We start from the raw sequence: 15,089 nt of genomic DNA, 5'->3' as shown, positions 1-15,089 counted from the left end.
AGCCCATCCCGGCTTTCCCTCAGACTGCAGCAGGCAGTAAGCTGCACACAGTTGCTATCTAGTGGCCAGAGGAAGGTAATGGAAGATTTTCCCTGCTGGTTCTGGGCAAGAGGACTGCTACACAGATACAGGCAGGAATCTGTTATGTGTCTTCATGTAGTTTGTCTGGGTAGGAATCTGTTATGTGTCTTCATGTAAATTGTCAGGGTTACTGCTGTTTTTCAGTGGGTTAGATCTCTGAAAATTGTTTTTCTTGATGGTGCAATCACTACTATTTAAGCTATAGTTCACTGCAGTTGTAGTGTACAGTTCACTGCATAGCTAAGGATTTGTAGTAACTAATGGTATTTGGAATTTGATGTACTTGAAACCTATTGGAAAATAGAGCAGGGACAAGTCCCATTACTTAGAAAACCACTGGTACCATAATATACTCAACATTTTATTATAAAACCCTCTAAAGAGCCACTTTATAGGTCACAGTTACAACAAAGGAAATGCCTTGAGTTAGGAAAACAATGGGGACACAGAGACATTGTTTAACATTTCTTGTTTGAGGAAAATGAGTGTCCTTCAGGACTTGCCCATGTTTACCATTCCCTCATGGAGACATCCCAGCAGGAGCACTGAGGCTGACTGGGCTGTCGGGGGAAGCAGAGCTGCTTCTGCCCATGGCTGTCTCAGTGAAATGTCTGGACAACTCGTGGAGGATGGCACAGGTGTACACTGAGGGAGGATGGCACAGGTGTACACTGAGGGAGGATGGCACAGGGAGTATGCTGAGGGCACAGTGCTACACGGATATTCAGGGTACAGAGCGGGGCTCTTGCCAGCTCTTCATGGGCCAAAACAAAAGCTTCATGGAGTCTGTGGCCTTCTGGTGCTCTGGAGAAGGAAATCCCCAGGATCCCGAACCAGAATCAGCAGTTTATTTGCATGATTTTTTCCTATGTGCACAGGGCCCAACCTGCCAGCTGAGGCTCCAGAGGCCTGGCATTAGCAACTCCTCCATCTGCACCACAGTGGGAACTAAAGAGTAAAAAAATGGGAGCACAGTCACCTTTCCTTCTTCCAAGATACCCTGACCAAGGGTTTTTTTGCACCCTGGCTCTGTGGTGGGGGCAAGCAAGCCCAGAACCTGTCAGGACATTCTCACTCACCCCAGTGACAGCACCAGCCCTGGGTATCAGAGCCTTGTGCTCCCACTGGCTGTTTGGCCTTTGTGTGAAGACAGAACAGCCTTTTAGAGGTGCTCTCAGGCCTGTCAAATATTTTCCAGGGTGAGGAAGGTACAGGATTTTTCCTATCTGCCTTTACCTTGGCTTTGGTGTAGCCACAGGACCCCATGGAGGATCCACTCTGGGAGTTGGTGCTGCTTTAACTTTGTAGGGTTAAAACAACTCCAGTCCCATCCATCAACCCAGTTCCTGAGCCTGGGCTCTGAAGGGTCATCAGAGGAGACAGGATGAGGAGTCTCCAGGCCATCACACATGCCAGCAGGTTACAGGGAGGGGAGGAGTGCATAGATTTCTGTCAACCCACTGCCACCCTTCTAATTTCAGTATCTCTAAGTTTAGCAGTTCCAAATCTCCAACCACTTTCATTAGAAAGCTTGGCTACGGTAGAGAGGGATGGGCTTTGTAGGCCATACTGCCAGGGCCCAAAGGCTGTATTAATGATCAGGAAATGAGGGTGACAGCACCAAGAGGTCCAGCAGAGCCCTGGCAGTGCAGCCTTACTGCAGTAGGGAGGGACACAGGGACAGAGGGATGGCTTCAGCTGCAGCTCTCTAAGGATCAGACACCACCAGAGCTGGGGCAGCAGCAGCTTTACCTCCCCTCTCCTGGGAAAGGGGACCCCTGAAGGATCTAGTTTTCCCATGAAACAGCTGAGCAAGCCCTCAAATACTACTTTTTTTTTTCTTTCTTTCTTTTTTTTTTTTTTTTACTTTTTTTTCTCTTTAAAGACCAAACTCCTCAGGTGAATTAAGATCCTCAAGAAAGCTAACTGAATCTGCCTGGCAGATCACCTTTGCTCAGAGCTCTTTTCGCTGCCAGTCTGTAACACAGCTTACAGCACGAGAAGGTGAGCAGCTCAATATTCTAGCAAACCTGCAGCTGGTAGGAGATGCTGGAATGCATCAGGACACTGATTAAAAAATGCCCTGGACAGGCTGCTGTGTGCTTCTCATTCATATTTGAAGAATTGCTCACATGTGGGATAGCCCTTGATTGAAGGCTGGATGAAATGTAGCTGAGTGATGACTGGCAGCAAGACAGATTGACAACCTTATCAGGACAGGTACAAACTCACCAGGCTGAGGAAGAGCAGAGGTTCCTTCTGAATCCACTACAGTCACTAATACAGAAACCTTAATAACTCAATGATAAACCTTCAGAGTAGAAATACACAAAACACCCCCTATGTACAGTAACATTCTTGTTTACATCAGCTGGGTTAGGACTTTGATGGAAGGATTGCCACTGGCTGTTATTGTTTTAGCTACATGGTTGGGATTTGTCTGGAAAGAGCAGGTTCATGTGGGGTAACTCTGGTCAGCAGCTGTGACTCCAGCGCTGCGTCGGAGCTGTGGGCGCCACGTGGAGGAGGCACTTGGTGTGTGGTGGTGCTGAACACCCAACCTCCACTGACAGATGGTTGAATCCCCTGGGCCAAGCGTGGGCAATTCGAGTCTTTAGTCCATCTCTGAACAACGTGCTTCTAACTGGCTCCCTTTTTCTCCCATTCCTGCCAAGGAAGAAAGGCAAATTAGTCAAAATGCAAAGCAGGCAACCATAATGTGCATGGGATCAACATGACTGTCTGGTCCCCAAGTGGTTTTGGCTGCAAGGTGGGTCAGGGTTATATTTAAGTTACAAACAATGCATGTATTTATTCATTTAAATTGTAGGCAAGGCAAACACAGGTGAAAAGACTGGAGGAAAATCAGGCTGACGTGTCTGAATTGTGTTGGTCAGGGGTGTTTCCCAGACGTGGGACTCCCCCACAACCCCATCTCACCACAGCCAGTTTGCTCCACTGACAGAAAGGAAAGACAGAGGCTGTCCCAGATGGGTTTTCCAGCTGTAACTCACCTTAGCTTTCTGTAGGACTGTTCCCTTCCCCGTGACCATAACAGATAAGGGCCGGTTTTTTAAAGCCGTGGCTGAGTTGACTGGTGAGTTCTCTGCGCTGTTTGCTGGACTGGCACTTTTGGCCTGAACCTACAATAAAAATCAGAGAAATGGTTATGAATACAGACTACTGGGAGAGATTGCTGCCTTTTCCCACCATCTCCTAGTCACAGTGTCATCCCATTTGCACAGAGGTGCATTTTTTCAGTGACAGGCCAATTTCAAAAAAACATCAGGGGAGTTTGTGATGTGTTTGGGTTTTGAGGACTCTAAAACTAGAGATACAGAGCAGGGTGCAGGTGCTGGAGGTGTCCAATTCATGCAAAACAAGTTCCCAAGAAGGAAATTAGATGCCTGAATGTCCTGCAAAAACCATCCCTTAGCTCAGCCAAATGCAGAAGGAGCTGATCCCAGACTTGCATGGCTCTGGAGGGTGCTGCTCAAGGTCCCACAGGAAAATACAATCACTCTCCTGAGCTCCATCCACCTTTAACTTCCCCATTACTGCTGTTACCTCATTAAATTATTATTACATAATGTATATTATATATAATAGTTAATACAGACATATTAACGATACATTCATACAAGATTGCATATTACACATAATAATGATGCTATTATTAATTATTACATTTTTAAGCAGGCTGAGACTGTGTGGCTGCCTAGCTGCCAGAAAGCTGCTGTCCATCCCAGGGGTGCCCCACATACCCGTGGGGCTGTGTTCTCCAGGTGTGTGGTGTCCACTGCTGTGCCCAGTGTCACCGGGCCAGACTCTGCCTTCTTCAGGTTCTCCTTCACCTCCACCAGGCTCAGCTCCAGGTCCACCCTCTGGCTTTCCTTTCTTTTGCATTCTTCATCTATCTCCTTCAGCCTCTGCTCCAAACTCTTGTCTGTAGGAAGAGGAATCTTGGTGCCTGCTGGGAACCTGGGGAGCTCCTGAGGGGAGCAGGGATCGGGGCACATCCTGTACATTTTCCTTGGGTTTTATCCCAAGTGGGATGTGGCCCCTGCTCTAGTGCAATCTGGGTTATGTGGTTTGGCTCAAAGCACCAGGTTCCCCCCATCTCTTCTGGTCCCAGAAGGGCCAGGTTCATTGCTCCCTCTTTCTCCAGAGCCCCAGCTTAGCTCAATTCCACACATCCCACCTTGCCCTGCCCTACCTGTGCTGCCACCAAGCATTTCCTTCAGCTCCCGCCTCTCCTTGCGCAGCTGGGTGAGCTGAGCTCGGATCTCATCCTTCTCCTTCTCCAGCCTCTCCTTCTCCTCCGTGAACCGTCTCACCTCTGCCTCTGTCCTGTTCTTGCCCAGCTTGGTCTCCACTGCTCCTGCTGGAAACACAGCCCACCAACAACACGCTCAGTCAGGGGCAAAAAAGCAGGAGGGAGAAAACCTTTCCAGATGCTTGAAAAGAAAACAATGGAAGGTCTGAAAAGTCACCAACCACAGCACACAGACTGCTGGGAGAGCAGAGGCAAGTTCAATCTCAGGGCACCACCTGTCTTTAAACACCCTTGGGCCACCTGAGCAGCACACCCACCTGGCAGCGGCACCTTGGGCCACCTGAGCAGCACACCCACCTGGCAGTGGCACCTTGGGCCACCTGAGCAGCACACCCACCTGGCAGTGGCATCTTGGGCCACCTGAGCAGCACACCCACCTGGCAGTGGCACCTTGGGCCACCTGAGCAGCACACCCACCTGGCAGTGGCACCTTGGGCCACCTGAGCAGCACACCCACCTGGCAGTGGCATCTTGGGCCGGTGTGCAGGTACCAGCTGGGGACTGCCTGCTGGAACTGGCCCCGCTGGCACCTCAGGGGCCACATTGCTCTGCTGCTGGCTCTGCATTTTGGCAGCAGGCACCCGTGGCACAGCCTCCTCGGGCTCTGGCTTCTCTGGGCGTTTCTGGGAAGGAGAAGGAAGTGGGATGATGAGGTGTAGGGAAGTGGCTCAGTGATTAAGCCTGGCCTGGTATCATAGTTTGGACAGTACCTGCTCTGTGGTCTCTGCTGCCTTAGCACAGGGCTCAGCTTCCTTGGCCATGGGGGCTGTCTCAGCTGTGCTCTCTGGGGCAGCCTTGGCAGCCCTTTCTAGGGATGGTGACCCGAGGGGGGAAGACTGGCATGACATCTTGCCAGCACAGTGCAGTAAGGACTTCACTGGGGTGAGATCCAGATACACCCTGTCTTGATCCCCCTCCAGTTTGCTCTCACTCTTGGGTACTTCCTCCTGCAAAAGAGACCATCTGCTGAAACTAAAAGTACAAAAAAAATCTTAGAGGAACTAAAATGCCAGTCTCTGAGTTATTCCACAGAGGCCTTTTTGAAGTACTGAAGGAAAGGCCCCTCCTGTTTTCCTTCAATAGGTCTCTCTGATAGCAGCAACAGCCCCATGCAAGGATATCATACTGTTGTACATCCAGCAACCCATGCCCCATTCTTTGCCTTTCCTGAGGTGACAGTCCCATTTCCCAGCATGACCCGTTGTTCTTGTCCTTTCACACAGGACTTGCTCTTACAGGCACAAAAAAGAATTTTTGAAAGGCTAGGCTTCAAAAATCCCACTATCACCATATAATCCATGCTGTTTGCTGATGAAAACTGTGGAATTTTATCCCAGCTGCCTGAGGTTCCCTACAGCCCCTTTCTGGAAACCCCTCTCCCATTCCTTAGCAACTCCTCTCCATACTTGGTTGTGCTCCATTGCAAAGGTCAGGATCTCCCCAGGGGCTGGGAATCCCTCCCTTGCTCTGCTGGAGACTCCCCATGGGCAGCTGTTTGCCGTGGTGTCCCCAGAGCTCCCTGCAGCAGGGCAGCTCTCTTACCACAGGCAGGTCTGGCAGATCCACGTCGTCGTAGAGCTCGTCCTGCTGCACCCTGCCCTTGGGCAGGTTGTCAATGTAGGCATTGGGCTCAGAGTATTTCCTCTGCATGAGCCTGTGAACAGGACATCCCATCAGGGGGACTGGATTTGCTGCATGGCTCTGCAGTGCTGCATTTTGAGACACCTGAGAACACCACTGCTGACATCTGGGCAAGGCCAGGCAGCCAGGTGCAGGAGAGGAGAAGGCAGAGCCATACAGAGCAGTGGGGTCACTGCTGCTGCTGCCCCCTAAGCAGCACCCAACAGAGTGGGGCTGTACTTGCCCTGGGCTCTCCTCTTTCTCACCCAGCCCTCAGCCACAGCAGCACTGCCACAGACACATTTTATGAAAAATCCTTTCCTTAGGGTTTTTTCTCCTGAGAAGCTGCGAGGCCTCAGGAACAAAATGTAAACAATGGTTATCTGCTGCTGTGGAATGCAACAGGTGGATCTGTGATTGGTCTCATGTGGTTGTTTCTAATTAATGGCCAATCACAGTCCAGCTGTCCAGACTGTCTCAGTCAGTCACAAGCCTTTGTTATCATTCTTCTTCTATTCTTAGCTACCCTTCTGATGAAATCCTTTCTTCTATTCTTTTAGTATCAATTTAATATAATATATATCATAAAATAATAAATCAAGCCTTCTGAAACATGGAGTCAGATCCTTGTCTCTTCCCTCATCCTAAGACCCCTGTGAGCACCACCACACAGCACAGTCACCCTGCCCCAGTGATGGATGGGTGGCTGAGAGCCCAGCCTGCTTTTGCAACAGCCACTCAGGCACAGGCCCCACGGCAAGCTGCAGCTCAGGAAGTGCTCTCCTGTCCCAAAAGAAAGTGGCTGAGCTGCAGCTGTGAATTCACCACCTATTTCCATGGCAGCCAACCTCCCACAAGTGGAGAGCCCCTGCTCTGGCTCGCTTTCCCTCTCCCAGCCCCAACCCATTACCAGTGACATACAAGAAGGAATTCTTGGCAGCGCTCACAATGCAGGAAACCCTGTCAGCATCCACGTAATCGTAGGTGAATTCCTCTGGGTCTGTTTTCGAGCCTGACTCCGACAAGAGGAGGCCCAGCCAGTGGCCCATCTCCTCAGAGGACTTTGCCTGCAGGGTGATCAGATAGACAGGACAGGCTGCAGCAGTGGTTTCTCTGCACTCACAGGGCTGATGCTGGCTTAGGTTGGGTAGGGAAGCATGCTGGCAATCCCCTGGGTATTTATAATAAAACTTAAAAGTAGGCTCTTAAAGGCTGCCTTAAAAGTACAGCTCTGTGTATGGACTGATTCAAAAATTTGGCAGCTACATAAATGCAGCTCTTTGCTCTGCTCCTTCCTAAAATTTCTAGTCAGTCTGCATTTTCCTTTCAGTGGTGATCAACTCAGCTCTCTACAAGAGTAAGAGAAGTCTCTGAGGCTGGAGATGTTGGCAGGGAGCAGCTTTGGGTGAGGAAAGCCTGCGAGTTTTATTCTGCACCAGCAGAGTGCAGCAATGGGATTGCCAAAACAGAGGCAAGGAGACCCGAGCCTGCTTGGTCCCAAACCCTTTCCACGGTTCTTTGCAGAGGAGAAGGGAAGAGCTTAGAACATCAGAGTCCATTGCTTCAACATGGCCAGGACCCAACTCCCAGCTGCAGTGAGCGATCTAACACTTTGCCACATGAAGAGTTAAATTCTGTGCCATGAAGTCAGCTCTAGCACACAGCCACATGCACCTCCCAATGCAGGGGACTGCACTTAAAGCAAGGAGTTGGCTGATGTGGTCACTTTTTGCACTGATTTGAGGAGTCAGAGCAGTAACCACAAAGTAAAATTCAGGGCAAGTGAATATATATATACACTTTCCAAACTGGAAAGTATATTTTAAGCTTTCAGTCTGTTTTATTTAGCAGAGACTTCAGTCCCTGGGAAGCCTGCCAGCCAGCCAGTCCGTAGATTGAGTCTGACATTGAGTCTGACATCCCAACAAAATACAGATTCTTCCATTCACAAAATGTAAATTTTCCCAGCACCTCTTCTTCACATCTGTAATTGGGCAAAATTTTTTAGATACAGACAGACCCTGAATCAGAAACTAAACAAAAACATCTCCCAATTTCATGGTATGCCCTCAAAGTCAGTTGTTTAGCTATAAATATTCCACCCACTGGAAAAATACAGGAAATTGCTCACATTGTCCACCTCCTACTATAACCATGCTGTCGTCAGAGAGAAGCAAGATTAGAGATAAACAGTCCTGGATGCAGGCAAAGGAAAGTAACAGATGGAGATGAATTCACTTGCACTTTCAGGGGCAGATCTGTGATAGGCTTACTTGGGATGTGTGCCCCATGGCCTTGGGGCTCTGCTGTCAACATATGAAATTCTCTGTTCCTCCTAACCACAGCTTTAAATCCCTAAAGTGGCATTGTTCTCATCTAACATTAATCATCTGCAATGCACTACACAGAACTTAATTATCCAAGGTTATCCTGCAGTGGGGGGAGAGATGGGAATCTCCAGAGGACCCATGTCCCCCCAAAAGATGAAGGCTGAATGGTGTTTCTGGAGGTGCCAGCATCACACACAGCCTGGATTACCAGGGAGGTGGGACACATTCTAGGTGACCACAGGCAGATCAGCCAAAGTCCTGCTCTTCAGGTTCTGTTTCATTGGACTGATGTTCCTCTGGAGGAACTCACTGGCATTTAGACCTCCTAAGCTACCCAAGCTGGTGATTTTGAGCAGAGCTTCCTCAGAGATAGACACCCTACCTCCAAAACAACCCTCTCCTCCCCGTTGTGCAGGATGCGGAAGGAGTAGAGATGGTCAGGGCTCGGCTCTGGGATGATCTCACAGCCTGCCAAACTCAGGGGCTGCTGAGCCAGCTTGCTTCTGTTCCTGTCCTGGTAGAAATGGAGGTGCCCATCTTTTATCTGACACCACCGTGACTTCCACTGGCTGTTCACCAGCACATTGAGGTAACCTGCAAGTAATCAGAGCTCATTAAACACATTTTCCATTTAATCCATATTACTTGTGTAACAGCCTGGGGATGTCTAAGGGTAAGTTATGAGATCACCACACAACACAAAGTCACAGGCACCAATAAAGAGCAAAAGCACAAAGACAAGCTGTCCTAGCCACATAAAACAGGGTGAAAAGGGTAGAAATCTTGAAAATGAGACCCTTGAAATTCAGGATAGCTTTGGAGCAGCAAGGTGGCTGCAGCTGGTTGGACAAAGTTGGTCCCAGGTGGTAAATGAAGCTGATCCTCACAACTCTCCCTGCAGGCTCCCACACCCTGGCAGCACAAATGCCCTGTGTGTGCATGTCTGGTATTACCCACCCTTCCTCTTGGGTCACCCTGAGAGCCACATCACCACAATCTGCATGGATTTACTGGCAGGACCACCTGGCACAGGCCCTTTAGGGGAGGATGATGCCTGGTGCTCATCCTGCCCTGAGGCAAATCCCTGCAGAGGGACTCCTGCTGCCACTCACTTGAAGTCTCCAGGGATCTCTCGGGGCTATCCAGGGAGCTGGACTTCTTCCTCCCGAGGTTCATCAGGTTGCTCAGTTTCAGGCCAGTTGTGCCCTTCTTCTTAACTACCAGAAATGAAAAAGACACATGTGTGGCTTTCCCAGCTCCCAGCCTGCTGTCCCTCCTCACACACATCCCTTGCAGAGAGCAAACCTGTGACTCAGGGACAAGCTGGAAAAGTCCAAAGCCCAGGGAGTTCAGGAGGAGGATGGCACCAGTGAGATCAGTTAGGGATCTGTGAAGATGCTAATCTGTGTTGCTTTACATGTGGGGTGGCTCTGACCAAAGGCCAGTCACTGCAGGAGCAGTGGGAGGTGCCTGCACAGCTCTTGCTGGACATTTACCAACCTCCTTTCACTTTCCTATACCACAAACAATTTAATTAAGAGCCATTACCCATTAACATTTACTGTATTGAAGTCTTTTCCTCTCTAAAAACAAGGACACAAGGTGGGAGGGGGAAAGTTTATGTCCAAAGAACCTCTCCAACATTCTCCTACCGAGCACATCAGTCAATGTGTGGCTGTGGAACCAACAGGCAATCCTGGCAAGAATATCAAATTCCCAGGCAATGAACGCACACACAGCTTTAACCAGGTGTGTTTGAGGCAGCAGTGGCAGGAGCCACAGAAGGGTAAGGGCCCATTGTCCCTGTCATTCCCAGGGCAAGGTTTTACCATCTTTTGCCTCAGCTGTCTCCATGTGGCCGTCGGTGCTGCTCCCGCTCTCGGAGGCTGCAGAGTATCTCTCAGACACCTCCACCTGTCAACAAGCACAGGCTCCACAGATGCACGTGACCCATTCTTCCAGCCAGAATGTGCTACAAGGACCTTTTTCCCCTTCTCCCATGTTATGAGTTCCCACTCTCTCTGTAGCAAATGCTTTCACCTGGCCATCCCCAGCCAGCTCACTCACACTGTGCCCTTCCCATTGCTCCTAACACACCCCACCCCAGCTGGGCTCACCTCTGAGGAGACACAGTGGCACCACTGCTGCCACCCCATGGCACCCTGCAGCCTGGCTGGTGACAGTCCCTACAGGGGGCATGGGCAGAGGAACCAGCCAGGTGCCCAAACAGGTCCATTCTGGGTGCCCACCAGAGACTTAGGAAAGTCTCTTTGTCCTCCCACTGTTTTGGAACAAGCTGCTCCCAGGGGAGTGTCACCTAAACCTGGACTAGAGATGGCCCAAGCCCTGGCATCCAAGGGTCTGTGTCCCTCCCAAAGCTCTTGGAGAACACAACCATTCCACTGGATGAGATAGCAGCTACTGCCCTAGACAGTGAGAAGCCAAATGCTGAGTTAGTCTGGGAGGGAAGATATGGCAACAAAATTAAGATGCAAAGGAAAATTAAGATAGTTCCAAGAATGCCCCTTTTCAGCAGCACAGGGGTCTGGTTACCCTCAGTCTTTGCTTACTTAAAATTAAGGCATCTACACTACCATCTATTGAAGGAACAGGGCTGAAAGCCCAAGTGCCAGTTCTGTCTGTGGAGACAAGAGGTACCTTTGGGTAGCTGAGACGCTGCGAGTCTGGGATGTACTGGTTGCCTTCACTGCCGCCTTCACAGAGCAGACCACTGATCTCTTGGATTACCTGTGCAGAAGGGGAGGCCAAAGCCTGTGAGAGAGCTGCATTAACAGGATCAATTCATCCCCCCCAGCTAGGACAGGCAAAACCACATCAGCCTGGGAGAGCCGTGGTTTGCTGTCCCTGTGACCCTGGGGACTGTCCTGGAGCTGCATCAGGCATGCAGCAGCAATTACTGGATCCAAGTCACTGGGAGAGGCTGCCAGCAAAGGCAGCCCTGGCGTCTCACAGCCCCTCCTGGGCTCCAGGAGGCTCCTCCTCCTGCTGCTGTCCCATGGGAAGGGCTACATCTACCCCTGCCCTCAGCCCAGACATTTCCCCCACCACAGCAGCTGGGCTGGGAGGTCCCCACGTGGCCTCCAGTACACTGAAGGCAGCAGGGAATGCAGGAAGAATCTGTTCCCAGGACATGAAAATGAAGTGGTATATTTGTATAAAGGCTTGCAGCGAGCAAGGGAGCCAGAGCATGCAAGGACAGGGCTGAGATAAGATCTGCTCTCCCAGCAAAGCATGGGAGCACCAGTGGGACAAATCCTGGAGGTGTCACTGACCCTGAGCCACTGCTCTGCCTGGTCCTTGCTCTGCAGCCCCAGCACGATGACATCAGCGTTTGTGGGGATGATCTTCAGCTTGTGCTCCTTCTTCCTCACTTGCTTTTCCTTGTGAATGACTGTGCAGCCCAGCAAATTCACGTCCAGCTGGGGGTTGTGGTCCTTGGAGCTCTTGTAGCACTGGGGAAGGAAGGCAGGAGCGGGTGAGAGGCAGGGGAGGAGCCCTCCTGCTCCCTGGCAGGAACTCAGCCCCACAAGTGATGCATGAAGTCATGCAGCCACATGCATTGACTGCACTGAACACAGCAAAGTCCTACAGTTCTAATAGGTCTGCACAGACTACACCCTGGAGATCCCTGATGTGCAGGTACACACACACCTGACTGCATGCACACATGGTCTGAAATACCTTCTACTGACACAGGATCAAGTATGTGGTTAGCCTCCACGGTAAGAACCCCTTCTGCTCAACCACCTCAAAAAGTTTGCCCGAAAAGTATCCCTAGACATTTTGGGGCATTGTGATTTTGGTCACAAATATGTCCTTGTGCCCCCTTCAGCAATCCCATGCCCACGTTCCTTCTAAAAAAGGAACAAGCTCCCCAGATCTCCAGGACATGGCTTTTGAAGCTTCTAGGGGTATTTTGTTTTTTGACAGCTCATTTAACATGGTCTGAGGTGTCACTGCCTTCCTGAGCAGTGACCAGAATTGTTTTAGACAAACAGATTGTTTTAGACAAAGAGGAGAGGATCTGCTCACCAGCAGCCTGGTGTCCTTGATAACACACAGCTGCTTTGCCCACTGTCCCAGCCACTTCTTTCTCCACAGGAAGGCACAGATGCGAGCGTCCTTCATCAGCTCGATGGTGGCCTCTGGGGATGGCCACTGATGGGTTGCTGACTTGCCTTTGCTGCTCTCTTCCTCATCATAAGATTCGTAGGAACTACTAACAGCTTCACCATCTTCTACAACAAAAGCAAAGCTCTGTCATTAAATCCATTTTTAGAATAGCTCTGAGTCAAATGCTTCCCTCAGCCATGCTCACACATGCACAAGCTTCCAGTGCAGGGATGTGTCTTTTGAGGCTCTCCTCCTACAGGAGGATAATTAATAAGAAAATTACCCTCACGGATCCTCTTTTCTTTTTAGCCCAATATGGATCTCATTGTAGTATTTTGTGCCTAATAGCCTCTGTTAGTAAACACTCAAAAGACACTTCTTGGTTGACCACAAATCTGAGAACATTCCCGTAGACATTTCCTGATGTTTGCTGCTTTCCCCCCCAAAGATGCTTTTACTACATTCCACTTCAAGCCAAACACACACAATTTTTAAGGCAACAACAGCAAGCTACAACCAGCCCTTGTCCTCTAAATGCCAGAAGTAAAAATGGTATTTGCAAGGCCATGCAGCAAGCAATGATCTATTGTATTTGAGATGTCATTCACTTTCCCCCTGGTCTAACAGGTCCCTCTCTCTCTACTCAGCTTTTAAGGGACAGCAAGGAGCTTTGAAGTAACTCACTGTTGCAGCACCAAAAATTAGTCATAAGTGGCAAATGTGAGGAGCAGTAACAACATTTTTTACGTCCATTCTTAAATGGATTGCTATGTTACTGGGATGAGTTGGAATTTTCAATACCCAGCTCTAAAGCATTGCAGAATTTTGGAGTTTTCAGCTGATCACTGGTACCAGGCTCATCAAAAACACTGAAAATGTTCTCCCTGAGTGCAGAGGAATTTGCAACACTCTGCTGGCATTTAGAGCCCTAAGTCACAACATAAGCTCACAGAGCAATATGGGAACATTGGGGCACCATTTGTGTAGGGTTTGCATTCTTGTCCTATCAAATAGCATGGAGGAATAGTGTTAATTTTCTCTCACTGGAATTAAATCTAATTTGGATTCTTACCAAGTCTTACTATCTACATAAAAATAACAGCATCAGATTGGTGCAAATGAAAAGAAGAAAAGCAGCCAGAAAAGAGAAAGAAAAAGACATTAGGAGCTTCACTGAAGAATGTTTCAGTTGGGTTTATTTTTTCTTTAAATAAAAGGAACTGAGATGCAGTAACAAAGCTACACTCTTACCCCCAGTGAAATTTCACTCTACAACCTCCCTCAAGTGATCAAAACTTCACCAATTAAAAAAACTTTTTAAAAAGCAAAGTCTCTGAATGGAGCACATCTCCAAGCCCTCAATGTATCAAACTGTCCATCTTTTATGGGAAAACTTTTATGGGAAACCTCAGTGCATTCCCACTATGCAGAACCTTGTCCTCAGGCAGAAATTCACATGGAGTAACAGTGCAGGTGTTTCTCACCTACAGACACCAAGGAGCTGGACCTCTGCACTGCTACCCCTTCCATAGGCAGCAGCAAGGATGCCTAAGGGAACCTCATCTTCCAAAATTCCCTCCTTTTCCACATGGGCCCTCTGGCCTCTTTTGGAAGTCTCTGGTGCCCCCACCTAAGGAGCAGGTCTCAGGCTGCCACCTTACTCCTAAGAAGCCCTGGATGCTCTTCTGTGCATCAACCCCAACCCCAAGCGTGGTTCCTCATGAGATGAGCTCTTCCCTGCTTGAAGAGCTGCTGGTCTGGTGACACTGCTACAGCCTCATGAAGGAAAGGCATTTACCAGGCTGTGCACCTAGCAAATGGGGACAAGCCTTGCCTGGTGGCTTGTGACTACCCTGTGGTCACTACTAAGGCTCACTCAGTCCCAAATCGTTCAGCTCGGGCACCAGTGGCAGCCACAAGCCTGGATGTCTTTATCTAAAGCCACCTCTGCTTTTCTGTGGGTCTTCCCATGAGCTCCCAGGGAGCTAAATCAATGCCATGATGCAGGAAGCTCAGAGCATCTTATACTCCCACTCAACCTAAGTGGAGCACCTTCAATCCTTCACCAAACAGCTACTTGTCAATACAGCCAGCATTGCCACACATTACCAGCTCCACACCAGTGACAGAACCAGAATAAAGGGGAATAAAGGCTAGGAAAGTTCTCCTCATTGTCATCCTGAGCACAGGGAAAGCCACCAAAAATAATGCATTGTGCAAAACAGTGAGAGGTGGTTATCCTCCATGCATGTAACAGGCAAATCCAGGGGGAGATACCTGATAATCTTTCCTAAAACTGAGCTTTTGGGGGGTATTTTTGGGTTGGTTTTGTTGTTGTTGTTTAAAAAAGGCACTTCAGGTTTGGAAAGCATGCCATACCCATAGTTATTGTGGCATAAATAACGCCCTCAGTAACCTGCAACCCTGGCCTGGGTCCAGCCGCAGCAAGCCTACCAAAAAGACCTGCACAGTCAAAAAGAAAGAGAAAGGGAGACAAAGAGAGAAAGCCACAGATAAGCAAATGCAGAGAACAAGGGCACCAATCCCCTCGGCCAGTGAGGCTGTCCCATCCCTGCACGCTGAGATTT

The 15,089-nt window shown here is 49.4% G+C and overlaps 1 protein-coding gene across 3 annotated transcripts in view; it reads right to left on the bottom strand.

Annotated features, from left to right (window-relative positions):
- Window positions 1–429: 429 nt before the first annotated feature.
- Window positions 430–15,089, bottom strand: part of AFAP1L2 (actin filament associated protein 1 like 2) — a 66,305-nt gene continuing 51,645 nt past the window's right edge. The window contains exons 6-20 of one of the 3 annotated variants that reach the window (XM_063163164.1): window positions 14,881–14,964; window positions 12,421–12,626; window positions 11,661–11,840; window positions 11,026–11,115; window positions 10,197–10,281; window positions 9,480–9,584; window positions 8,750–8,961; window positions 6,959–7,104; window positions 5,960–6,071; window positions 5,128–5,364; window positions 4,875–5,040; window positions 4,298–4,465; window positions 3,846–4,027; window positions 3,096–3,224; window positions 430–2,748 (exon numbers count right to left, since the gene is read on the bottom strand). In XM_063163164.1, the coding sequence (XP_063019234.1) occupies window positions 2,722–2,748; window positions 3,096–3,224; window positions 3,846–4,027; window positions 4,298–4,465; window positions 4,875–5,040; window positions 5,128–5,364; window positions 5,960–6,071; window positions 6,959–7,104; window positions 8,750–8,961; window positions 9,480–9,584; window positions 10,197–10,281; window positions 11,026–11,115; window positions 11,661–11,840; window positions 12,421–12,626; window positions 14,881–14,964 (2,129 nt within the window). In that variant the 3' untranslated portion in view covers window positions 430–2,721. The remainder of the gene's footprint in view (window positions 2,749–3,095; window positions 3,225–3,845; window positions 4,028–4,297; window positions 4,466–4,874; window positions 5,041–5,127; window positions 5,365–5,959; window positions 6,072–6,958; window positions 7,105–8,749; window positions 8,962–9,479; window positions 9,585–10,196; window positions 10,282–11,025; window positions 11,116–11,660; window positions 11,841–12,420; window positions 12,627–14,880; window positions 14,965–15,089) is intronic. The other 2 variants (XM_063163162.1, XM_063163163.1) reach the window with 2 other exon arrangements.

This window comes from Melospiza melodia, chromosome 9 (assembly GCF_035770615.1).
Source record: "Melospiza melodia melodia isolate bMelMel2 chromosome 9, bMelMel2.pri, whole genome shotgun sequence".
NCBI classification, from domain to species: domain Eukaryota; kingdom Metazoa; phylum Chordata; class Aves; order Passeriformes; family Passerellidae; genus Melospiza; species Melospiza melodia.
The sequence above is the reverse complement of the archived record's forward strand: the minus strand, read 5'-3'. Positions and strand labels throughout refer to the sequence as shown.